The sequence below is a fragment of the Netta rufina genome (genome assembly GCF_964035555.1).
Source record: "Netta rufina genome assembly, chromosome: 2".
Classification (NCBI taxonomy): domain Eukaryota; kingdom Metazoa; phylum Chordata; class Aves; order Anseriformes; family Anatidae; genus Netta; species Netta rufina.
The window spans coordinates 144,370,539-144,395,707 of NC_140124.1; the positions used below are offsets into that span (position 1 = coordinate 144,370,539).

At 40.3% G+C, this 25,169-nt stretch overlaps 1 protein-coding gene across 1 annotated transcript in view; it reads right to left on the reverse strand.

Annotated features, from left to right (window-relative positions):
* EIF3H (eukaryotic translation initiation factor 3 subunit H) overlaps positions 1-24,942 on the reverse strand; it is an 83,178-nt gene extending 58,236 nt beyond the window's left edge. The window contains exons 1-2 of the mRNA XM_084281509.1: positions 24,809-24,942; positions 4,282-4,438 (exon numbers count right to left, since the gene is read on the reverse strand). Coding sequence (XP_084137635.1) covers positions 4,282-4,438; positions 24,809-24,928 — 277 coding nt within the window. The 5' untranslated portion in view covers positions 24,929-24,942. The remainder of the gene's footprint in view (positions 1-4,281; positions 4,439-24,808) is intronic.
* Between the last annotated feature and the right edge of the window lie 227 nt (positions 24,943-25,169).

Genomic DNA, 25,169 nt, shown 5'->3' on the forward strand with positions numbered 1-25,169 from the left:
GGTAAGGATGTAATCATGTGAGTGGAGAAGGCATCACCTTTCCATCTATGGCATTTCAATAGGATTCTGATGAAAATATTGTACAGTTATAAAATGAGAAAAATTTATGACCTTCGAGAACTTTTCATTTATGATTATACAATTGTCTCAAAGTTGCTATTGACACAATTACTATAGCACTTTAAAAGCTACGATAAATTAAGGTACTAAAATGTATCAGGTTGAAAAAAAAATCTGTGTCAAACTACCTTATCAAAATAATGTCTCAAAATTTAGAGTGAATTACAAGTTGTATACTACATCATTTTCCTGTCCAATGCTATTCATTGAGTAGCTTTTCTTCCTGTTTGAAGAAAATTTATACTCCTTGCATGAAAAGCAAGAGTTAATAACATTGATTGAACATAACATGCCCCATAAAGACAAAATTTGTAGTCCAGAATAGTATGTATTTTCTTCCTAAGAAATAAATCTCTCATGCATTACACCTTTTCCGTAAACCTTAACTGAAAGAACAGCAAACTTCACTCAGACAAAAGCTTTCAAGTGCCCTAAAGTGAAAGGAGTTCTCAGGAAACTAAAGAATCACAAAGACATGCTTGGGTACTGCATCATTTCACTGAAGTGCTTTCACCAAAAATTAGAGCAGAAATCTGATGTTCTCTAAACAGTTTAATCAGGGAGGGGGAAATCACACAAACATAGCATCTTTTCAAGCTTAAGGGATCAAGCTTTTCAAGCTTTGAGGAATCATTTCAATACCTGTGAGCATTTAAGCACATTAGGAATCAGGAAAAAGCTATTTGAAAGTAAATGGCGGAACAAGAGTCTAGACTACAGCCCCAAAATATGAAAAACTTTGTGCTGAAGCATATTTTGCTGAAGACTCAACAACATAGAACAGTTCTGCAATTTTCCTCCATTAGCTCACACATCAACTGAATTTCACGTACAGCTTTCTAACACAGGTTGTTGGGCTGAAATTCTCCCCAGAAAATACTATGCTACAGCAGGCCGTTGTATGTGTTTAAGACTTCCCTGACAGAAGAATCTAGCAAAAAATATTATACTTCATAAAAAACAATCTCAGGAAGATGACAGTACAAGAGAAACTTCCTACAATGAGAAATACCTGTGGATTCATAAGTGTTAGACACCCTTCCAAGTTTATAATAAGAAATGAATCCTAAAAAAAAAAAAAAAAAAAAAAAAAAAAAAACCTCTCCTGCTTTCTGCAGTTTCCAGAATCAGTCCAAGCTGCTCTGCAAAATCTTACACAAAAAGAAAAAGTGGTTGTTTTGTTGTGTTTTTTTGTTTGTTTTTTGTTTTTTTTTTTGTTTTTTGTTTTTTTAATCCAAAATTTCATTTTTAAAGGAATTTTGTTGAGGCTAATAGCCAAAACTTAGTAACAGCTCAGGTATTAGCCATAAAAGACAAAATGGCACCATTTTTGAAAAGCATATTTGAAGAAATACATGTAGATTACTAACTGTTGTTAGTAACAGCTATCTTCTTCCAACTGATTCTTAAATATTATATATTTAAGTACCTATTTCAAGTTTAAGTTAAGGGCATTTTCTTAGCACCCTCATAAATGTGCTTCATATTAGGTTTCCTCAGTTTAAAAAACAAATCATTAGCTTTAATGTCTCTTGCCAAATACTGAACAATTTGTTTGCTCAAGTATCACCCTCTCGTGTGCAAGGTTCATACTCCTAACAATGATCACCTCAAGACCAAAAGGTAAACGAGTATTTTTCAGGTGACACATTCCTAGAGCTCCTGCAGAATGATACAGAAGAAAAACTTTAGTGCATTAACTCAGTTCTCACCGTAGCAGATTAGGAGTTTGCCAACATATACCTGCACCCTCAATGCTCTTCCTGCAGGAGGTCAGCTGGGGTAAAATGTCCCTTCAACCTATGCTACAGTCCCCGGATTAATACAAGATCAAGTACGGCTGAAGACTGCCAAGAAATGTGTTTCTCAGGCCCAGAAACATAGACTCAACAGGATTGTTTCTATTCCAATATCTTAGATAAAGGAAAAGAGAAAATTCAAAAGATACACTACACAAGAAGGAAGGACAATATTCAGACTAAAGAGAATAAGAAGTTGAGCACCTTCCTGGGTGACGGGGCACGTAAGTGCAAGAGTTTTTCTTCTTTCCCTTGGTATCTCTGGCCCTAAATTTGTGCAGACACAAAGCCTGTCATGGCACTGATTTAACTTACAAGTCTTGAGGGGAGGGAGTTGCTTGTTTGGCTTGGGTTTGAACATCCTGAATTTCAAGGTTCTGGCAGATAAGAGATTTTCCTGCTAGGAAATTTGCACCTAAAAAAACTCTTTTGATCTGGCAGAATGCTTGAATAAGAAAACATAGCTTCAGGGAAAACAAACAAGGCATATTTACAAAACATCGCTGTTTTTCCACATTGGCAAGACAGAAGACAACTCTATATTGAGGCTAAAAAGGAACCAAATGCTCAACTGGTTACCTCAAGAGCCATTTTCTTTTGGTTTTCATCTTCCCCAGCCTCTACTACATGGGCCAAAGTGCTGAAGAGGCCCTAAGTAAAGGGAATGCAGACTGAACAAGAGTGATGTGTGAATGGTTAGGTCTGTTTAAGTATTTTACCAAGAAGGCAAAGAACTTCTCTGTACCCTTACAGGGCTCAACACAGGCAAGCCCCATATGTGGCTGCAAATTCCCTACTGATATCAGACCCATGTATCAGCATTACTGTGATAGCTGCATTTCCTATGCTGGCTCCAGTCTGCTTTTCTTCCCTGTGCCTGTAAAACGGGAACAGAAGTCTGCCAAACTAAGGCATCCTGGTGAGGGAAGCTCCACAAGCACTGGCTTTTGCACTTCACTTTATTCCAGGATCATTGCTTACTTACATGATCATAGAATCACTTAGGTTGGAAAAGACCTCCAAGATCATCAAGTCCTACTTGTCAAGAAGAGAAAGACTGGTAATGAGTCACTTTTTTTTTTTCCAAGCAGGAATAGCTGAACCTTGCATGCAAGATCACAGGCATACAGTTTCTGTATGGCAATCATCTTGTGGTGAGATTAATCCATCTCAGAAACTAATTATTTCACTCCTTGCTCATCTATCAGCTACACAGAAACAATTCTGCCTTTTTTTTTCTTCAGGAAGAAAAACTGAAGCAGTCTGCAATTAAAAATTTAGCTTACTATAGCTCTTCAAAGGCTTAGAGAAGAGAGAAACAATCTTTTAGGCTTTCATAAAACGTAATTCTGATTCTCACACCATATTACTCTAGAACAATTAATATTCCCTTGTTTTGTTATTCTTGAAGTTGTGAATTGTACAATCTCACAACAAAAGCAATAAACAACTAACAAACCCTACCAAGCTGTAAGTTTTAAAACAATCTGTTTTAAAAGGTAGAGTCTAAGATTCTTTTGAAATAAGATATTAATTTAATAATACCTAATCTTATTACAAGCAAGAAAAAGCAGTTTATACTTAAAAATTAAGTAATCTTGCTCAAACTGAATTACCAAAATTAGATAGAATCAAGCTTCCAACCACAACTACTTTTGATTATATTGCCTCTTTAGTTACTCTTGAAGTCAAACTGTCTAAGCTCTAACAAAGAAGCATTTCTACGTAGTATCATTAGATAAGCACACACAAAGATTAGAATTGGAAGCCTCTGAAATTTACTTTATAAATTTTATATCATTCTCTGTCAAGTCGACTATACTGACTGACTTTGACAATAAGGAAATATTGCTGGGCCAGCAGGGAAACGCTGAGCCAGATATAAACAACTGATGCTACTTCTGGGTCACTTGGAAAAGCAAAAAAAATCACACATTTTAAACAGTGCTTCTTAAGCTTACCAAACCCTGCCCTCCAGGCTTTCAGTGAGTACTTAATACATACAAATAAATCCACAGGCAGGAATTCTACATTCATAGGTGCATGTTTGTGTGCATACACACACAAGCACACAGGTATTTCCATAGAAATATGTGAAGTCTGTACAAATTCTGTGCTAGAAACTAATGTAATTTCCTGTGTGACAGTCTTACCCTAAAATTTGTGTGTGTATATATAATACGGTAGCACTATCAATTTCCTTATACTGCAGCTGGACGCGTAGGATGGGATTTGAAATTTATACCTCAAGTCAGACAAGAACACTGATCATATACAAGCTTCTAGTTGCTGAGAAAAAACAATCCTTATTTTGCACACGTGATTTTTTTTACCTCAAGTTTTGCAGAACTGTAACCGTTACCTTCATCAAAGTCTGCATCATCTTCTGTATGCTGAGGAAAAGGGAAGCAATTGGTGATTTCAAGTCTGTCATCCACCACAAGACCCAGCAGCACTCCCTGGACCACTTCGTTCCCCTGTCCTTCTTCTTGGTAATGTTTAATGATCTTTAACACAACCTAAAAACACAAAGACAAGGAAAATCATAATAGGTAACCATTTTTTTCCTCCAACAATTTTTAAATTCCAAATAGAAAGTCTTAAGTGTTGCGTAAATTGGAGCTGCACACCAAGTAAGCTACTGGCTAAAATAGCAGCAACTTCAATACAGGTTAAAGAACAGCCATTCTAAAATTACAGGGGAATTTAAAAGACCATTAAATGAACAGTCAAAATGCAGTTCTAAACCAATTTTCTGAAACACCTTCTAAAATGAAATATTGATTTTTTGTGGGGTTGAACTTTACTTTCTTGCTGTATCCGTTAAAAGCTGCTTGCAGGGGCAATAAGCTCCCTCCTGAGGGAAACGTTGCACAAGAAACACCATCAAAACACCTTGAAAATAGTTATGCAGAAACTGGTAGGAAATTTTTACAAGGCAGAAAATGCATGTTTTCAAATTATATCTTCTTGCAATTTTACTTCAGATGCTCAAGTAATTTGTATTTGGTAAACTGTGCATTTTATAGGATATTTAATAATGAATGATAAAAGAAAATAGGAGCACAAATTACTTATATTTTTAATAATGCATTTCTCACTTCCTTCCCTAAATTTGAACTCTATGATGAATGATTCCCAGGAGATGATACTGGGAACTGGAACAGTACGAACAATCATCACTCCAAAAGAGTCATTTGCTAGAAATGCTTTACACAAGTAAAATTTTGTTTAACAAGAACTAGAACAAGATAAGATACACTAACCACAAAACGCATACTTGAAAAAAAAAATTGTATTTGGCCCAGCACAAGTGGATTTTATTTCACCATATCCTAATCCATCCAAGCAAAATGCACCAGAAAGTGTCTGATGACCACATTGTTGTTACGCTACTGCTCTAACGTACACTGGTAAATGCCCTGGTATAATGGATTTCAGCTCAATCAATTTGAGAACAGATTTGGTGCAAACAGTGGTATTTACTGATGGGAGAGAGCTCATATTTACTTATCAGAAACATGTATTTGTCCCTGTATATTTTTCTCTAGCTTCTTCCCAAGTTAGCTAGCATAATTACGTCACAATTTTAAAAACACCCTTAATGAACCAGAGCCATGGTATAGGTTAAATGGGAGATCAAAAGTGATTAGAAAAAAACCTTTACAAATAGATTTCTTTCTTGGGGCAAAATTGGAAGTGAAATGGAAATTAATTCTGAAAAAAAGAGCAACAAACAAGAGCTAAATCATCTCAACTTACCAAATGTCTTCTATCACTGAGAAGACATAAAAAAATATTCAACTTGTGTTTAGCATAGATTAGCTAAGGTTTACCATATATTTGCCACAAGCTCCATCTTCCACAGCCAAGGAATCCATAGAAGAATATAATCCATAACTAGCCTATTAATTAATTACAACATAGCATGCTCTCAATTTGCTAAATAGCTATTTTCAGTATGTTTATAACCCTATAAGCCTCATGTTTTCCACTGATACCCTCTTCATTCATTCTCGAGTTCTCTATGCACATTGACTGGCCCCATTACTATAATTCCTGTTTTCCCACTGATTCTGCTCCAGAAGCATTATATGATGTCAATTTTATCACAGCATTTCTGATAATAATTGCTCACAGAAAGCGGCAGCAAATTAAAAGCGCATGGGCTGTCACAGAGTATCAATGATTTTTCAGGAAGATAAAACCAGGCATTCAAATGCTAACCAACTCCTCCCATACGCGATAAAGCTGTTACCTAAGTCAGCAGTTTTCCATCTTCAACCTGAAGACCGCAGCAGAGATACAGACCCTGATTTAGGCTCATCCAGGCAGATACAGACCCCAAATTAGGCTCACTTACAGGGTTGTTTTCTAAAGGAGTCTCTAAGAAAGGTAGCAGAAAAGTAGCTCATGAGCTCACTTCTCTGGATTTCACACCCGTTAACAAGCTGCAGAAGTTACGGTTTATGACTGCCCTGGAAAATACATTAGCTACTGAAATCATTTATGAAACGATAAATGATCGTGAAGTCTGAGAAATGCACCCGATGACACATCATCCTTGTTTTCATTCTGTTCTTTGTTCTGGAGAGTTTCAGTTAGCACATAACACACAAGCCTTTAGTAGAGCATGCTCTTAAACTTGGATTGAAAAACCTGCCATTAAAACACTACCATATGACCGATGTGGAAACAGGCACCAAAATGTTTCAGTCCTAAGAGCAGCCCTCCAAATGCAGAGTTTGCTAATCCAGAGCTGATCGCGGTACAAGCAGCAATGCCATGATCTAACTGCATAAACAAATGCTTCAAACTGAGTAAACCTCAAAGAATGCTAACTCATACCTAGGTGTTTCCCAGAAAGATGCTATGCTTATAAAGGATCAGAACAGGAACAGAACAGTTTGGTCTGAAAAGAATCGCACTAATACAACACACTGAACTACAAATCAGTTCTTCCAAATGACACAAATATCCCAAAGAAACCTAAATGAACACCAGTATCACCAATCTCTCATCCAATGCTGATTCACTTTCCAAATACTATAATTCCCATCTACATATTCATCCAATAAGATGTGCTGCCTCTTTGTACAATCTGTTTTAAATACCCTTAGACCCACCACTGCTTTGCCACAGCCACATGAAACGAAGAGCAATCAAGCCACATCCCTGTCATTGCATCGCAGCGACAGCACGTGCAGGGCCAGCCAGGAACGGCTACATACTTGAGTAAAAAACTTATCAATTAATTTGACTTACTATCAAAATATATACTTAAAAAAAAATCAGCTGATACCTCTGAACATACAAGTCATGTAACAATCACGTGTGCAACTTCGCAAATACAGTTAGTGTGTAAGAAATATTTAGGCATACAACAGCTCTTTAGAGGAGGTTATACAAATAACTACTAAATAATACTCAAAAGTCCTCCCTGCCTTATGAAGTTAGTCTTCAAAAATACCAAAGCAACTCAATCACTTGGAGCAGCCAACTTGACAGATTTTAACAGTCATTAATCCGTAATTAACCAAAAAACATGCTTGCAATTCAGCAGCGCTTCTAATCTTCAAAGCACAGCTCAACCATTAAAAATGAAGTCATACAACACAAAAAAAAAAACACTCTGAAACTATTAAAACGCTTAGACGTATATTTTAGCTGTATGATGCCAAATTTTAACTGTGGATATAATCCGATAGCGCAGCTGTTAATTTCAGAAGCTTGTATCTTCATACAGAAAGTACTATACCACGAACCATCAACCAAAACATCTTAAACCCCAGTGGGGATCCTGGGAACCTTCAATTGTGGTGAAAAATCTTCTAACATACCCATCTTTGTATTTCTCCAAAAAGGGAAAACACCAAATCAAAGTGCTGAAGGTCCATACATGAATTCAATGTGGAAACTTTCAGATTTCCAATACCTTTGCTGTGCTTTGCCTTAGAAATACACAAGAGACAGGACTATAGGAAATGGCCTCGAGTTGCACCAGGGGAAGGTTTAGGTTGGATATTAGGAAAAATCTCTTCACGGAAAGGGTTGTGAGGAACTGGAACAGGCTGCCCAAGGAAGTCATTGAGTTACCATCCCTGAAGGTCTTCAAAAGATGTACGGATGTGGTGCTGAGGGACATGGCTTAGTGGTAGACTTGGCAGTGCCAGGTTAACAGCTGGACTTGGTGATCTTGGAGGTCTTTCCCAACCTAAATGACTATGAAATCAAACAGAGCTTCTGGACACATGATGAACCAAGCTGATTTACATTCTTAAATCAAGTATTTAAACCTTTTTGAGTGCTTAACAGTGTTTCCCACCCAAGAAAGCTTTATCAGCACAACCGCTAGCACCAGTTGCCAGTGTCTGGGAAAGGGATGGCAAGAGGGTGTGAATAACCATTTATTACTTAGCTGTTTTCAAATCAACTGTAACAGAGATGGTCATCAAGTACAGATGGTCCCACAACATGTCCATCCCCTCAATATTTAACACTAGGCAAACTGCAATCAGTATTTAGCCTGGTAAAAAAATAAAATAATAATAATAATAAAAAAAGGTCTTGCAAGATTTTACTGCTAACAGTGTCTGAGTGACTTTGAATGCATTCTGTCACGGTCCTGCAGCCTTCCCCATGGTAATTCTTAAACCTCAAACCACGAACCTTTACATTTAAACAGCACAAAACAGGAATGGCAATCTGACTTAAACTCCTAGTCTGGAAAAAGTTACAGAGCAAAAACACGAACGTATTTTTGTAAATGGATAGGTCTGAACTAACAAAACTAACAACACACACAGCTGAGTTTCAACTGTCCTAAACTCAAAGATGTTTGTGATGCTGCAAAGCTAAAATTTAGACACCTACCTAACACCTGTTAAATGAATTTATAACACCTCTGGAAGAGTTAGTTGATGTGTTAAATAATGTCCAAATGGAGACATACCAATTTGTACGTACCCCTAGCTTCATGGCCCTGCCTGCTTTTTCTGTACACACCACACCAAAATCAAATCCACAGTCTGTGTTGTGCTGAAACCAATTAGCTACTCAGAAATGAAGTTTAATTAAGCAGTTCTGAAAGTCATCAGGTAAGCATGGAACGGCATTGTCTTTAACAAAAACCTGGAGGGTTCAGGGGGTACAGGAAGATACACTGAAACACAGGCAGCATTATCGTTTCTGAAGAGCTCCATGAGGCTTTTCCCCAGGCTATGCAAGTGCTTATCCTACACTTACAAAATACAAGTTCTGGAAGGTGACCAAGCTGAAACTTGCCTCGAGCTGATTGTCTCCTGGCTGTAGCACTGCTTGATAAGACAGTACCAAAGTCTCACAACTTTTCCTGGCAGGAGAAAAACTATGAAGAAATTAAGGATACCACTGCAATGGCTAAGAGTAAAAAGAGAGACGTGTGTGTGTGTGTGTTTTTCGAATACACATACTACCCTCCTGGATGGGTAAGGTGACAGATCTGCACCTGCATATACCAAAAACTCTGAATCTGTGCAGTCCATACAAACTTCTCCTAGAAGGTGTGGACAGACCACGTCAAAAGCAGGATTCAACAGGTTGATGTCCTGACCTTTTAGTTGGTGTACGTGAATCCTCACATGAGACTGCTGCTACAAAGTACTGCCATCAGGTGAACTGAAGGTGAGGTGGAACTAAATTTTCCATGTAATAACATTGAAAAATATGTTTATTTGTATTGATAATCAAACCTTAAATTCACTTATGTGAATGATCTAGACCATTTGATTTTTATTTTTTTATTTTATCTTATTCTGTGGTGCAGATTTTTTCACCATTTCCAACACGGAAGGTTGGAAACCACCCACCCCACCATCTTAATGTTGGAATAAAAAGCTCCTACAACAGTTAGACCACAATTTTAACTCAGAAGAAGTAAAAAAATAAAATAAAAATGATCTGAATAGACTGTACAAAATTTAAGGCCAAAAGGACAAGACTTAGTAGACCTGAAAACCAAGGTAGCTTTAAAACAAAATTATTTCTGAATTTCTGTTCAGCAAGAAGTTCAGATATAATAAGACCAACCCTCACTGCTCTGTACAGTGAAGCATAATAGCTATCCTTTGGTTCGAAGGCCTCAAAAAGCTCACATTTTACCCTTATCTTGACTGACTAAAGCCTTAATACCAACATTTACAAAGCCTTTGAAAATGCAATTCCTGGAATCATAAGCTTGCATTTTCTGTCACTCAGCAGCTAATAAATACCAGACGTTAAAGCCTCATTTCTGAGCTTGACAGAAATTTGGTGCTTAAAACCAGGAATTCCACAGGAGGCAGAGCAAAGCCACGCTTGCCATTTCAAACCATCGCAGTCAGGTGCAAGTATCAAAATCTCCCTTTTGATGGGAGACTGGAAGTTCCCTGGAGCTGAGCTGGAACTCAGCCACTACGAACAATGCAAATTGATCAGAGGCGGCCCTCCAGCAGGGGATACCATATGGGTTTTCATACTAAAATTATGAATCACAGAACTCCCTGGGTTTTGCCTCACAGAGGTCCTCAGTGCCAAATCATCTGATGGGAAACTGGATGGAAAAATACTGGATATTGAACTGTAGGTTTTTAAAAAATACCTTCAATGTTCTTGTACTATTTGAATACTTCTGGGTACTGAGAAACATACGAAGAGTATCTAAAACTTTATTCCCTGGACGCATTATTACATCAGTTGGTACCACATCACCTGCTTGGTTTATAAACCTCAAGATCTCAGAAGATTTAACTACAGAAGGGTATCAGTCTTCAAAAAGGAGCACAGCTTCAGAATAATCCATACATTGGGCTGAAGAAAGCTACCAAAACCCTAATGGATTATTGATTTGACATCAGTTATTCCGAGTCACTTCTGCTTAGTTTATGAACCACGCCACCGTGGAATTATAGGGCACCTGAGGAATCTAGATGACTTTCTGTATCATCTCCTGCCTCGTATGGTGCTTAAAGCCTCTAACACCGCTTTCCTGTGGGTTTGTTTGCTGCGGGGTTTGTTTTCGCTTGTTTGTTTTTATTTTATTTCTCCCTCAACAGAACAAAAGAGGTGAATACATCCATACACAACATTAAGTGAGAAGAATACACCTCGCCACTTGCTCAGTAAGCAGCTGAATCAAAGCACAACTCAAAGGCAGTGGCAGTTCAAGGCCATTATCACTGCTTCCTCTGCATTAACTGGTTACGTGAACTTCTTGAGGCATAGTTGGGAAACTGTATCCTATTTACCCTGTAGCTCAGTCTAGAAAAAGCAGGCCGGGATGTTAACTTTGCCTGCAGCAGCCCATGCAGCGCTGTGCTCTGTGCATGTAGCTCAAGCAGCAGTGGGATGACCCCAGGGTTGTGCCTGCTGCTGAGCGCTGCTGGCACCACATCAGGACTCCCTCCAACCCCCCCAAAGCCAGCAGGGGCTGGGCAAGAGGTGTGGAGGGGACATCAACAGGGCAGCCGGCCTAAACCAGCCGGGGGATATTGCATACCATGGGGTGTCACACTCAGCAATAAAAGGTGGGTGCTCTCGTTAGGAAGATGCCTGTCCTCCCAAACTGCTACAGGTATTGAGGCACTTCAGTACATGGCTGAACATCGCTCGATGGGAAGTAGAGAAATATTGTGTGCTTCCATGTGGCCTTTGCTTGTTTTCTCCCTCTCCCTTCTCCCTTTAAATAATTCTTATCTCAACCCATGAGACTTTTTTTTCTTTCCAGCATCCTTTCTTCTCCTCCTCTTTGTCCAAGGAGGGGCAGTGGGACAGCAGTTGTGGTGGAGTTCAGCTGCCCAGCTGGGTAAAACCAGCACACATGTTCATTGAAGACCAAAAGGTTCAACTACCCCCAGGCAATGCCCCAAGTAAAACACTTCATAAGCATCCCCTCTTCCAGTTGTTTTATTTTTCCTTTTAGCAGGAACTAATTCCAAACTGCTGCAGTACAGGAGCTCCGGAATATCCCTGCAAGCAAGAGGGGAAAGCCACCCCAACAAAACCAGGTCTTCCTCTACAGCAGGTACAGCCTCCTGAAGGCAGTGGCCATTCACACAGAGCAAGTCAGGCTCACTGCAGGCACTGCCAGGTGAATTGACACCCATTTACTGGAGGCACACCCACCTGCTGCTCACAGGTGCTAGCTTCTCATCCAGTTACTCAGACACTTCAGAAACTGAAGGAATTTAAGATTATAAAGCCTACAAAAAAAGCTGCTCCAAATTATAAAAGTAACTGATTCTATTCAAAACCAGGCATGTAACATGAAACAAAACATTAGTTAGCAAATAGAAGTAAATCTGGTAAATATCTAAAACGTAAAATGAAAAAAAATTGCTGCTGACAAACAGGTAGGTGGAATTTGGCTTGCAGAACTGAAATAGTACAGACACAAAGTCTGCTGCTGTGCAAATACAACACGAGAAGGGGAGATCACTGGGTAGAGGCTTGTCTGTTTGTCACAGGCTGTGGTTTTCTTCAGCTCTCTCAGGAACTTGAGTTAATCAGCTAATGTCTTGTAGGCACCACGAAAGACCTGTTTAAGTCATTCACTTAGGTTCAAGTGAGCTGCTTGTTCCTGCAAGGGAAGGAAGTTAAAGGCAAACTGCAACGCACCAAATGAGACTGTCATTAGACAGCAGAGAAAATAGTATTAAAGGCAGAAACACATCAAATGTAAATCAAGGCATCTTTTAATTAACAGACCAGTCTCTTCCTGATTTCTGTGTCCCACCACATTTTCATTTATCTTTTTTGACTGCACAATGGCACGGGTTAACAACCATCCCAATGGTTATCTACAAGCCATTAGTATACTTTAATTATTGCCTCAACATCAGTAAAAATGCACCATTACATCCGTGTATTTAAGCTCTCCATCGCCCTGCTCACACGCTCGTGTGAGGCGTTTCTCTGCAATGCAAAGTTTCCTAACAAATTTCACAGTACGTGGATCCATCCTTATTTCCATGGAAACCACCGGGGCCACGGGCACTGCAGAATAACTTTCTTGTAGAAACATTTCTCTAACACAGCCCCAGGATTTCAATCGTGCGAGCAGCAGGGCATTAGATGTTATTACCACGCTGTTAGGAGGCAGCGAGAGGGCTGTAATAAGATAAACGGCCCAAATCCTACTAGTTACAAGCGGGACGGAGCATTTCACCAGCACTACTTAGCGTATTACTTCTATTTCACAAGATTCACAGCACTCTAATCTTTTGAAAGCTGAAAATTTAGCATTTCAGGCAATTTTTCTAAACTGCCACCACAGTTTAGACTCATTATTTTTAATGAATTCAATACACAACCCTCATTTTTAGGGTGAGAGCTGATGAACACACTCCTGTAGAGCGCACACAGAAATAGTGAAGGCAGGCACAGTTTCAAGGCTTCGTACACCAGAGCCTTACACAACATGTATATATTGTGTAGTAGTAAACTGCCATTGTTGAATTATTGGAGTGTTTATTGAACTAGCAGTGCATTTGCAAGCAGGTTTACTCCTAAGCATCAACTTCCAGCAGTTTCCCATTAAATGATTTCAAGATGACAGCCACAAGCAGCAGCAGCCAATTTTACTAATCAATATTTTCAATCAAATTGTGCAAAACTACTATCATTTTGAAGCTGAAGAGAAACTGCAAGAAAGTTACCCTTATCTATTTGGCCTTCAAAAACTAGTGAAATAGGGTATAACTTGGCAGGGGGAGGGCTGGTTTTCACCACCAACTGATCCTTTGCAAAGTCCATCATAACCTGCTCAACACTACAGGAATACACGTACTGTTTGACAGCATGTCTTAAAAAAGATGACCTCCATGTGCATTCAACAGATGCTTTTAAGTAGGCAGTAAAATCCCTGCTAGATGTGACTTGTACGACATTTTAATCATTTATAACCTTTTGCATGACGTGTTTTCCACATTCAAGCACTTACCCTTTTGGACAAACACTTGGTTATGCACTAAAGGACTGAGATCGAAAAAGATTGTCCTAGTAACAGTAGTGCAATTCTGAGAACAGACTGGACAGGGTCTCAGCTTTCCTGGGGACTTAAAACATAAAATTGCAGGAGGAAAAAAAAAAGCCACCAATAATGAGCTATTGTTGGTAACCTTCAGCTTCCCCATAATTCAGAGAGACTTGCTTTTGTACCTCCATCTGAAAAAGGAGGTGTGAAAACCACTTCTGAAAGAGCTCATTTCTAATAATAGCTAATATTGTTAATATTAGCAGGGAGATTAAACACCATTCTCATTTTCTCACTGGGAGAACCAATGGATAAGGTAGTACAGCCTTCTGTATTATCCTCAAACACTGATTTGATAGCTGAAGTAAATACTGTGTGCCATCTTAAAATAAATTTAAAAGCTTTAACACTGCTGATTTTCAGTATCAATAATGTAACAAAAAAATGGAGTGCTAAGTGCTGAGAACTCAGCCCTATGTTAACAAAGGAGCTTGCTTATTGTCCTCAGATCTGCGTATATAGAGAATACAGACAAAAAGCAACTTATACCTCCAACAAAGATACTGAACACGAAACAGACACTTTCTTAACACAAAAAAAAATATGTCTACTACATACTGTACAGCTACAGGGCTCTGTGGAACAGGAAGGATGTGCAGCAGGCAGACAGCAAGGCAGGATATAATGTTTAAGAAAAACAGCAGAAACTGCCAAGCTTTATCTGTTCAAAGCAACATCCCAACCCTCCTTTTCCAGTAAAGGACCAAATATTCATAATAGAAGATTAGCCTGTTATTGCATATACACAACAAAATTCAGGTGCATCTTCAAACTCCAGTGAACAACAAGTCTTTCTTTATTAACTTTAAAATTAGATTAAGCCATAAAAATGAATAAAATGCTTATCTGAAACAAGCATACACACACAAGTAATTCGAGAGTATTCCTACACTTATTCCTAAATAACCTTGTGCGTGCATGTTACACAAGACATTATCAAGGTTAAATAACTTATATTGTCTTTGCTTCGCATTCTTGATTTTGGATTATTGAATAATCCTACAAAACACTAACAAGACAACTACACAAGCATGAAATTTTCCAATTGCACATAAATATGTTTACTTTCCATTAAGATGATACCATGTAACATGCAGTAACAATTGAACTGCTAAGCACTGGTATTAAAGCAGACGTGACATCTGTAATCTTAACACTTCCCGAAGATTTAAAAATGCAGCATGCTCAGACTGCCATCACTGAGAATACATTTTGAGTATGCATGTAAACAAGGGAAAATAATATGCACAGGAATCAGATCTAAAAAAAATATCTGGCAAAGAAAGATTAATAGGAAAGAAGCCAGCAGCAATAAACTGAAAATACATTATCTTTTTTCAAAGACCAAAAAAAGAAAATGACTTTCTCCTCTTCCAAAACCTTTCATGAAGTCTGTAAGATTTGTTTAAAGGGTGGAACTATTAACTAAAAACTATTAGATAAGGCATAAAAGACGTTTGTTTTATATGTACCACAAAAGGCCTTTCAGAATCTCTATCTCTTGTCAATGTCCTGCTGGATCTTACACTTCCCTGAACTATATCACGCTGCATGACAACTGCAAAGATCTAATTTTATTACAATAAAACAAAAACCAAAGGAACATGTTTAAAAATATTTCAGTGTGCAAGAGGGCAATGTACTGCCTCGGCAGCTAACCCGGCTACTTTCTCCTCTCCAGTCTTAGGCAGCTCAGTCAAAACTAACACCTGCAATAAGACACAAAGGTAATGTTTACTAGCTCTTTTGTTTCTGATGTGACACTTTCATCATTAAAACGTAGTGAATTATTTGATATTTGGTGGCAATATTCTCCTTAATATTAAAACAGCCCAGTGGGAACCAACAGAGCACAATACACTGTTTTTAAGAGCTATGCATACACAAGTACAAGGCGAGAGACCGATGTGCACATAGCAGGAACAGCAAATAACAAGGAGTTTGACTGTAAATGACAGTAGCACAGAGGGCAACATATTATTTCTCCTTGCACACAGGAAAGAAAAGGCTGTTTTGAAATTATATTTTTCCCTTCAAGTCTGAAGCCTAACACTGTTCAACACATTTAAACCACCTCCACGTTTAGATTAACTCCTTTTGTCAGCACACCAGTTTCACAGTACGAAGTGATACCAGATGTTTTAGCTTTAAATGCCTCACTGGAGTATACTTACCGTGACATTTAGTAGATGCTGAGTGCTCCAACGCATTCTTACAAATCATTTAAAGTTTGTGCTTTGTTAGCAAGTATACCTGCTACCCACTGAGAAGAGATGCTGAAATTTTAATCCTCAAACCACCTCAATGTAGGTGCTTCAGCCATTTTAAATTAAGAAATCTCAAAGGGGATAATGTCTATATTTAGGAGTGTAATTGATGGCAAGAGCAACAGCTTGGAATAAATAGCAAGTCTCTTCCACACTAGAAGAAACCACTCACAGACCAAGGACTGGAGGAACACTAGGTTAGCAAAACAACAACAACAAAAAGATTTTGTTTGTTTTAAATAGGAATGTGCCAACATAAAAAGGGGAATAAAGAACACAGATCATATTCTTGGCACACTTCATTCAACTCCCTACCACTTGGATTTATACGGCTGTTGCTGTGGTAACAGACAAAGCTGGCTGTTGTGGTTTCACACTGGTAGGCAGCCAAGCACCACGCAGCCGCTCTCACTCCCCCTCCTCAGAAGGATGGGGAGGAAAATACAACAAAAAAACTCATGGGCTGGGACAGGAGATCACTCACCAATTACCTTCATGGCCGAAACAGACTCAGCATAAGGGAGATTAATCTGATTTATTGCCAATTAATAACAGACTGGAGCAGGGAAAGCTAAAAGCAGTCTAAGAACACCTTCCCCCTTGCCCCCCATCCATCATCTTCTACCTCCCCCTCAGTGGTGCAGGGGCATGGGGGCTGCAGTCAGTCCCTGACACTTTGCCTCCGCCGCTTCCTCACGGTCCCTCTCTGCCCCTGCTCCCCGTGGGGTCCCTCCCACGGGATGCCGTCCTTCCCGAACTGAGCCTGCGGGGGCTGCCCACAGGCAGCAGCTCTTCAAGCACTGCTCCCACACAGCTCCATACCACGGGGTCCATCCCCCAGGAGCAAACTGCTCCAGCACAGGTCCCCCATGGGTGCTGGCAGCTCCCCCCAGGCCCCCTGCTCCTGCGTGGGCTCCTCTCCACGGGCTGCAGCTCCGGCCCGGGGCCTGCTCCTGTGGGGGCTCCTCCATGGGCTGCAGCGTGGAGATCTGCTCCATGTGGGACCCATGGGCTGCAGGGGGACAGCCTGCTCCACCAGGGGCCTCTCCCCAGGCCACGGGGGAACTGCTGCTGCCTGCCTGGAGCACCTCCTGCTGCACTCACCTGCAGGGCCGCTTCTCTCATGTTTTCCCACTCCTCTCTCTCAGCTGGTGTGGCACAGCAGTTTTTTACCCCCCATTTTCTTCAATCTGCTCTCCCAGAGGCCCAACCAGTGTCATTCCTTGGCTCAGCTCTGGCCAGCAGCAGGTCCCTTTGGAGCAGCTGGAGCTGGCTCTGCTCTGACATGGGGCAGCCGCTGGGCTCTGCTCAGAGGCCACCCTGCTCCTCACTACCAAAACCTCACCACCCAAACCCAACAAGTCAAACACTGCAGAACATTTTCCACAGAGTGCTATTAATCCTACCAAAGTGTTACCAACAAACTTAGCTACTTGGAGAAGGAAGGGGTGAGGAAAAAAGCCCCCAAATTTCACTGGCACTTCCATTAAGCCTGAAAAAATTGAAGGTATATTCCAGTGAGGTTCTTTCTTTTACAACTTGGTAGTACACATCAGTACTCTCCCTTCTGAATGGAAGCACTGCTTCATCAGCATGCTCCCCTCTGGGTTATATTCATGCAACTCATCATACCTGAATATTAATACAATGTGTGTATATAATATGGAGATATGTAAAATCACCCAACCAATACCAAATGTCTGCATGTTCTCCACCATTCGAGTTTCCAGGAAGACATCCAGACTTCAGTTAGCTAGACTTCACACACTCTCAGTCTCTACTTAATCTGACCTACATTTTAAGGAGACCACACTTTAAGATACCATTCAGACTTCTTTGGAAGGACACAGAAAACAAAATGCAGCCTGAAGGACACACGGTCCTAAAATCCCTTTCTGCATACAGAGCTGTACAGAGAGCAGCAAGCAGAGCACACAGCCTGGGCATTTTTGCAAAGTCTTCAGATTGGATAAGGAGAGAGGAAGAAACCAGAAGGAAAACTGGAAAAGCACAGTCTTCAAAACTTAAGAAAATGTCAAAGATTTTTAAGGCAATTCAAAACAGGCTTCTTTTATTATAAATTTTAAATGAAACATACTTAAACGCTATGGAAGTGTATTGCTTTCCTTCTGAGCATCTCAAAAGCTCTCCTTAAAAAAGTATTCAAAGATGAGTCTCGAGAACTAATTACCAGGAAATGTGATCTTGTGTTTTCATTTACTGTGATCAGACAAATCATCTTCAAGAGCCCCTTACCCCTGAAGCTACCTAGGCCTTCCTTATCAACAGCTGGGAACGTGATCCTGTTTATCATATACATGTACTTTCAGGGCAAAAATAGCTGGTAATAAGAAAACAAGGTACAAGCAACTTAAATACCATGACTGCAAGTAAAGTAACTATGGAAAAAACAGCTCAATTTTCTTTAAGGCAGGCTCACAAGCTTTTATGTAGATTAGAACATAAAAACAACAAAGCTCTTCATACCACAAACAAGAACACAAACCATTAAGCACACTACATCACCAACCCAGGGATAATGTAATGAAGCTTAAAGTAACAACCTTGGAGTAAGTCAGTCAAATCTCGTATCTACACTATGGCCACACTAGTGCAAATATAAAGCCTACAAGTATGTCTGGACAATGGCTAGAAGTTACATTTAGGCCAACGTGTTTATATTTTATTTAACTAGACAAGGATATCTTAAGATTTAGCTTGAGTTTATCACAAATTTTAAAAAAATGTGCCTCAATACATATTCAGAGAATTAAATAGATGGAATATTACCTGACACTGGAACATCATCTGGAGTATTAATAGTGCCTCTATACTTCACCTCCGAGTTTGATGGCCTAAAGATTTAGGCATGCTGCTATCCACAAAGGCTTCTGCTGAAAGCTTGGGCAATACTCACTAACTCCAGACTAGCAATTTGTTACTAGTATTAAGGTTTTCCACATTAACAACTACAAAGATAAAGGAACAGCAACCTACAGTAGTTTCAAGAAGTCTATATAAGTTTTACTACTTCCTACAACACATAAAATTTATGCATAATGGCCATAAATGTGAAAATGACTCCTACACAATGGTTTAATAAAACAGGAAATATCATTTCTTTTAATGAAGTAATAAGAGCAGCTAGCATTTTAATGCATTATCATGTTGTTATGGTTGTAATTACATCGCTACGCAGGAGCAATAAATGAGGAAGCCTTATTGTCCAGTCAATGTTCTCCAAAAGTATCTCTGAATATATATGCATTCAAAAACTATATATTCAACAGAGGTTAGAATTAGATTTAAGAAGTCATATATTGGTGTTTAAGGATTTACTTGGTTGAGAAGCTGTTTTTCTGCAAAAAACATCTCTGCAGTTACTCATTGTATGTTTATTCCTGGAATATCCTCACATAATGCAGGATATGCAAAAAATGAAACAGCTTCCCAATAACAATGTATTTCTGTGTGACTACTCAGGAGATAAACATGATAAATAAAAAGCACTTAGCTGGTCTGACAGCCAGGACACTTGCCTTACTAAAAGATCCCCGTTACCCAACCCACAATTGTTATTTTTGCAGAAGAAAGCTTCCATGTGCCCATTATCCTCATACTAATGGTCTGACATGGCCCACAGCCCACCAGATACAGTAACTATGTTGTTTAATATTAGTTTGATTTCTACATGACATCAGCTTTCATGCTTACCTAGCAAAAATGTTATTCACCCTACCTGATCTCATGTCTCCAAGAGACACAGCAACTTGTCCCCATTTTTACAGCTTTACACCTTGCCTACACTACCACTGAAATTGTGAGATGTGCAGAAATGCACAGAGGAGGCCCTTGGTGCAATCCTAGTTGAATAGGATTAGAAGTTTCACTACAAAAAGCATTCTAGAAAGTCTCCAAACCTTGGTGGAAATTCAGAAGCTCTTATTAAAGCTACAGCACACTTCATGAAAAATTTAAAAACTGGATGATCTGTAAACTTTTTCATGGCATGCCTGAAAGTTTCACTTTGTATAAGCTTACCTGGGAGTGCAAGTTCACAAGATGAGGCTATGAAGCAATGGAAAAACAGCACACAAATGAAGAAACACAGGGTCACCCAACAGCCTGCTGCAGGCAGGAACACAATGTTATGCTGAGCCTAAATAATATTGGCATGCATACGATTACTTTATTTAGAAAAAAAAAAGGAATACTGCAAAGATTAAATGCTGAAGAGTTACTACAAACTTGAAACAAGGTTCGGCTGCAGACTCCCATTGCAGTGATGCGCCCAAGTGGAACACAGAGCTTCTTAAGGACAAACTTGCTCCAGTTCCTCTCACAGTCACGGTGCAGTTGTTTTAGTATCTGAGTTTGTCCTCTTCGCCTCATTTACTCACTTTGTTGTGTGAGATACACAATGCAAAAGCCCTGCAGAGCAAACAGCTGGCACTTGCACAGTTAAAGTCTATATTCTAGTGTATGCGTAAAAGACCCCAAATAAAAACTGCAAGAGCAAAACACCTATTCTGAGAAAGACTTAAAGAGATAACAAATCCAGCAAACACAGTTCTTCACAATATTTTTATGGTAGCTCTTATTTAAATGTCAAGAAAAACTAAAGTACCTCGACCATTAACCCAGTGGGTACAACAATCATTTCCTTGTCAACCTCTCTCATTTTAAATTCTCACCTGAAGATAAGACAGTAACAGCATTCTGAAGAAGCTAGCAACATCCCACAAGTGTACTTACATGTACATCTGAAACCCTGCACCACACAGGAGCATCTCATGGTATGGTCCTAACACTGATCACGAACAGAATTGTGTCATGGAGATAATATAACAAAAAGTCAGATCCCATATGAGTACAGGACTTAAAGGAAAAAAGAGTAAAGATGGTGTTTGTTAGCATTAAGGAAACAAACATGAAGATTTGGAAAGAATCAGAACATTTAGGTTGGAAATGAGCTTCAGGATCATCAAGTCCAACCATCACCTAACACTACAAGTCCACCATTATACCACATCCCTAAGCCCCACTTCCACACATCTCTTATATAGGTCACTTAATTGCACAGGTAAGTAACCATAAAACTGCCAGCTCTACTCAGCTAGTCCCAAAACCTTTTTCAACAAAGGAATCAGTACTACCAATATTCCAAAATTCATCAGCTTACAGCTTGAAGTTTACTGAACCTCATGGAAGCAAAGTATCAGGTCAGTGAAACAAATCAGATTAATTACAGCAGCTGAACTCTAAAAATTCAGACCAGCACCCCCAAAGAATCTGAATGACTGCGATAAACAGGAAACCAACAGCATCTCTTTGGGGGGAAAAAAAAGCAAATTATGAAATTATGGCATTGCTTTACATTTATTTCAGATAGGGTAAAATAATGACTACACCTCTGGGGTCAAATCATGAGTGACAACCAGGGGGGGTTGCTATACAGAGCCATCCACCCATGGAACTGAAAAGCTACCAAGCTTAAAAGCATGGGAGAAATACAAGTTCCCAAGGTCAGGCACAGCCTTGTGCCTACACTACACCCATAAATTCTGTCAGAAATGCTCAAGTGTTCAAGCTTCAATATGGTGCTCATGTATCTGGACACCACCATCTACACAAAAATCCAGAGGCTTCCAGCAAACATACAAGGCTACACACTGCTGCTACTTCTCCATTCAGCAAGGAAAAAAGGGATCAGACAACCTGTTGAAAACAATTAACTGGGCAGAAATCCTTTGTCCTTTCCTTCCATGCATCCTTCCCTCCCCCACATGTGCACCCCCCAGGTCTGTGCTTCTCTTCCTCCTCCATGCCTGAAGCTTAGGAAAAGCATGATATAATCCCTGCTTCCCATGAACCAGTGAGCAGAGAAAACATTTCATTACCTACAAGGGGCAAGACATCCTTGGTGTCTGGTCACAACCACATCTCTTTCCATCTCTAAGCAATGCCCCTGCCATTAAAGGCAGTTACAAGCAGCTGTGAATGCAGCTGGACATCCAGAACCAGCTGCCCTGAGCCACCACCAGGCAGGTGACTGTGCACAAGTTCCAGAGACAATCAGAAATCTAGGCAACTTTTAGTCTTTCCAGGTCTGAGTTGTTTAACATCCCATTCTCAAGTGGCAAAAGGTGATAAGGTGACCTTAACTCTGTCACAAAGAAAAACTAAACCAGATCTGCTCAAGCTAATAAAACAGAGTAAGATATTTTAAATCTCATCATCTTGCAGCCGAGCAGCTAGTCGTATGTAAGCATCACTTGACACTTGAGTTCTCAGCTGTAGTAGCAGAAAAGGGTACAGACTTGTGCTCTTCTTCTTCCTGTCAAATTGTGAAGGCTGGAAAATTACATCCACATTTCATTTCAGAACGACTTCATAAGAAAAAGCACTCAGGTGCTTCATTCAAGTTACCAAGTGTCTATAATGTGACACCTTCCTGAATCTTCCTAAGCTTTTGTACTATTATTTTGTGGAGCACACTAATAGAGTGCTAACATTTTTTTTAAAGTTACATGGACTTAGCCAATCTTAACAGTCAGGATTTCTTTGTTCACTTTTACTTCCACCATGACTGTGGTTTTTAATTTACTCTTGCACTACCTGAAACAAAAATGCACATGAACTAAATCCAAATGGCACCACTGCATAATAAAATAAGGAAATCATCAGATTAAAATGAGAAAGAAGTTAAATTAGGCACAAGTAGAGTATTTTGTAGTTAAGAGGAAGCCAGACATTTAGAACATTTAGAAGCTGACATTTAGAACTTCTCCAGTACCAGTATTATTTTCTTTTACTGTTCTGCTGAAATCCTTCTTTCTGGAAGTACTTCTGTATTCTCACACACACAGAAGACTGATGCACCTTCTATTTTGTATAAGCAAATCCAAACCAACCTACGTGTCTGTGCCTTTGTTTTCAAAGCAGCTCCATCTGACAGCATTACTGATGTCACCAGCAGGACATGTGGCGCCAGCAGAGGGAAATAGATCACTGACTGCCTGACTCCCACCACTTCATCCCCAGTTCTGGCATGTCATTACTCTGGTCAAGGCTAATTAAGGCCCATTAGTTTGTGAGAGAACAGACGAGACGTTTAAATCAGCAGGAGGCTAGAAAAGTTTTTAGCAGAATTTGAGTAGAACAAGCTTAGGACTTGGGAGCCACTTTAGTTACAAGGCAAGTAGATTTATGCTTCTCTTCACCCCAGGCACCACAGCAGGTCGTGAATCTCACTGCTAGCATCCCAAGAGAGCTCTGTGTAAGATCCATTGAGATCATCTGCAGGTGGAAGGGTTAAAGCTTTCCAGTGCTTTCAGTAAGCCACCTTCACCTCTAGACAAGAGACACCAGCACAGTGTATCTGAGTAACAAAGACAAGATTAAGAAAATAAAGCAGAAAGCATTGATGAACATGTGTTGGACGGCCAGAAGTAGACCACCAGGACCACTCACCTCTGATGTGAATAGGCTGTAGATCACAAGGTAAATTACACATCTGAGAGAGAACAGTTTTGAAACATCTGTTCTCTTTAGTTAAGATAGAGACAACGAAAATCAAATCTAACAGTTTAAAATGTTGCTACACTCAGAGAAATGGAATTACAGGTACCAACCTGTGTTCTGCTCACTTTTTTTTTCCAACATTCCCTCAAGCTTGTTAACAAAAAGATACACACACATACACTGGGGTCCATCCTGTTTGCAACGGCAGCAGCCCACTGTCAGTTGGTGATTTTAGGACTAAACATAGCAACTGGCCAGTATTCACTACCCCTTTGGATAAGCCATGTGCACCAAAGCTGTAAACAACTGGACACTGTGCTGCAGAAGTACTCTCAGCCATTACTTCAAATGCTCTCTTTCCAATCATAAGAACCTGTATAGAGAAATACATTTTTATTTATCTTCCCAAACATTTACTTAAGTGTAACTCTGGGATAATAAGGGAGTCTATCCCTAATTAACGCCAAGCAGGTTTTTGAAGGCTTGTCCCAAAATGGTAAGCTTCTCCCATTACTATTATATCAACCCTACACAGTGCTCCAGTGACACCTGGCAAAGATAATGAAAAAGTAAATGACGTTTATGCTCTTAAACGCTCAATAAATTATTTATTTTCCCCACTCTGTGATATTTCTGAGTACTGCCAACTGCTGATAGGAGCTGACACAGAAAATGCCAGCTGCAAGACTGAGAACCAACTTCAGCAGACACTTCTGCTCAAGGTCTGAGTGGTCAGTTCAGAAACAGCCCCGCTAGAACAGCTTCACTCTGGCTTTTTATCTGTTATTCATAAAACACGGTAAGTTGTGGCCAGCCGGACAAAGAAGGTTCAAGGCACAAGGGACGAAGGCAAACCCAGCACGCCTGCCAACACCTCCCACACCTCCCCGCAGCGCTGGACACGCACGGAGGAAGCACCAAGCGAGGGCCCTGGAGCAGAGCAGGGTTAGGGACAGAGGCAGAGGCTGACAGCCGGGGAGGCGCTGCGGGAACGAGCCTGGGCCGCGAGGCCGCCGCTGCTCCCCAGGGCCGCCGGGGCGGGCACTCACCAGCCCGTCGATCTGCACTTGCTTCACGGCCGCGTCCCCGGCGGCGGCGGCCTTGCCTTTGCCCTTGGAGGCGCCGAAGCCGCCGCCGGCCGCGCCGGAGCCCTCCTTGCGTGCAGCCATCCCCGCCGACACCCCGCCGGAAAGAGAGAAGCGAAACCCCGGAAGCGGGGCTTTAAGGCGCGGCGGTGCGCGGCGAAAAGGCTCCGGGCGGAAACACCTCGGAGGAGGGAGGAGGGGGAACGGGGCGCGCATGCGCAGGGTGTGGAGGTGGTGGGGGGAGCACCTCCAGGAGGAGAGGGGGTTGGGAGCGTTGGATTTGAGCTTGAAAAAAAAAAATAAATAAATAAATACATACATACAT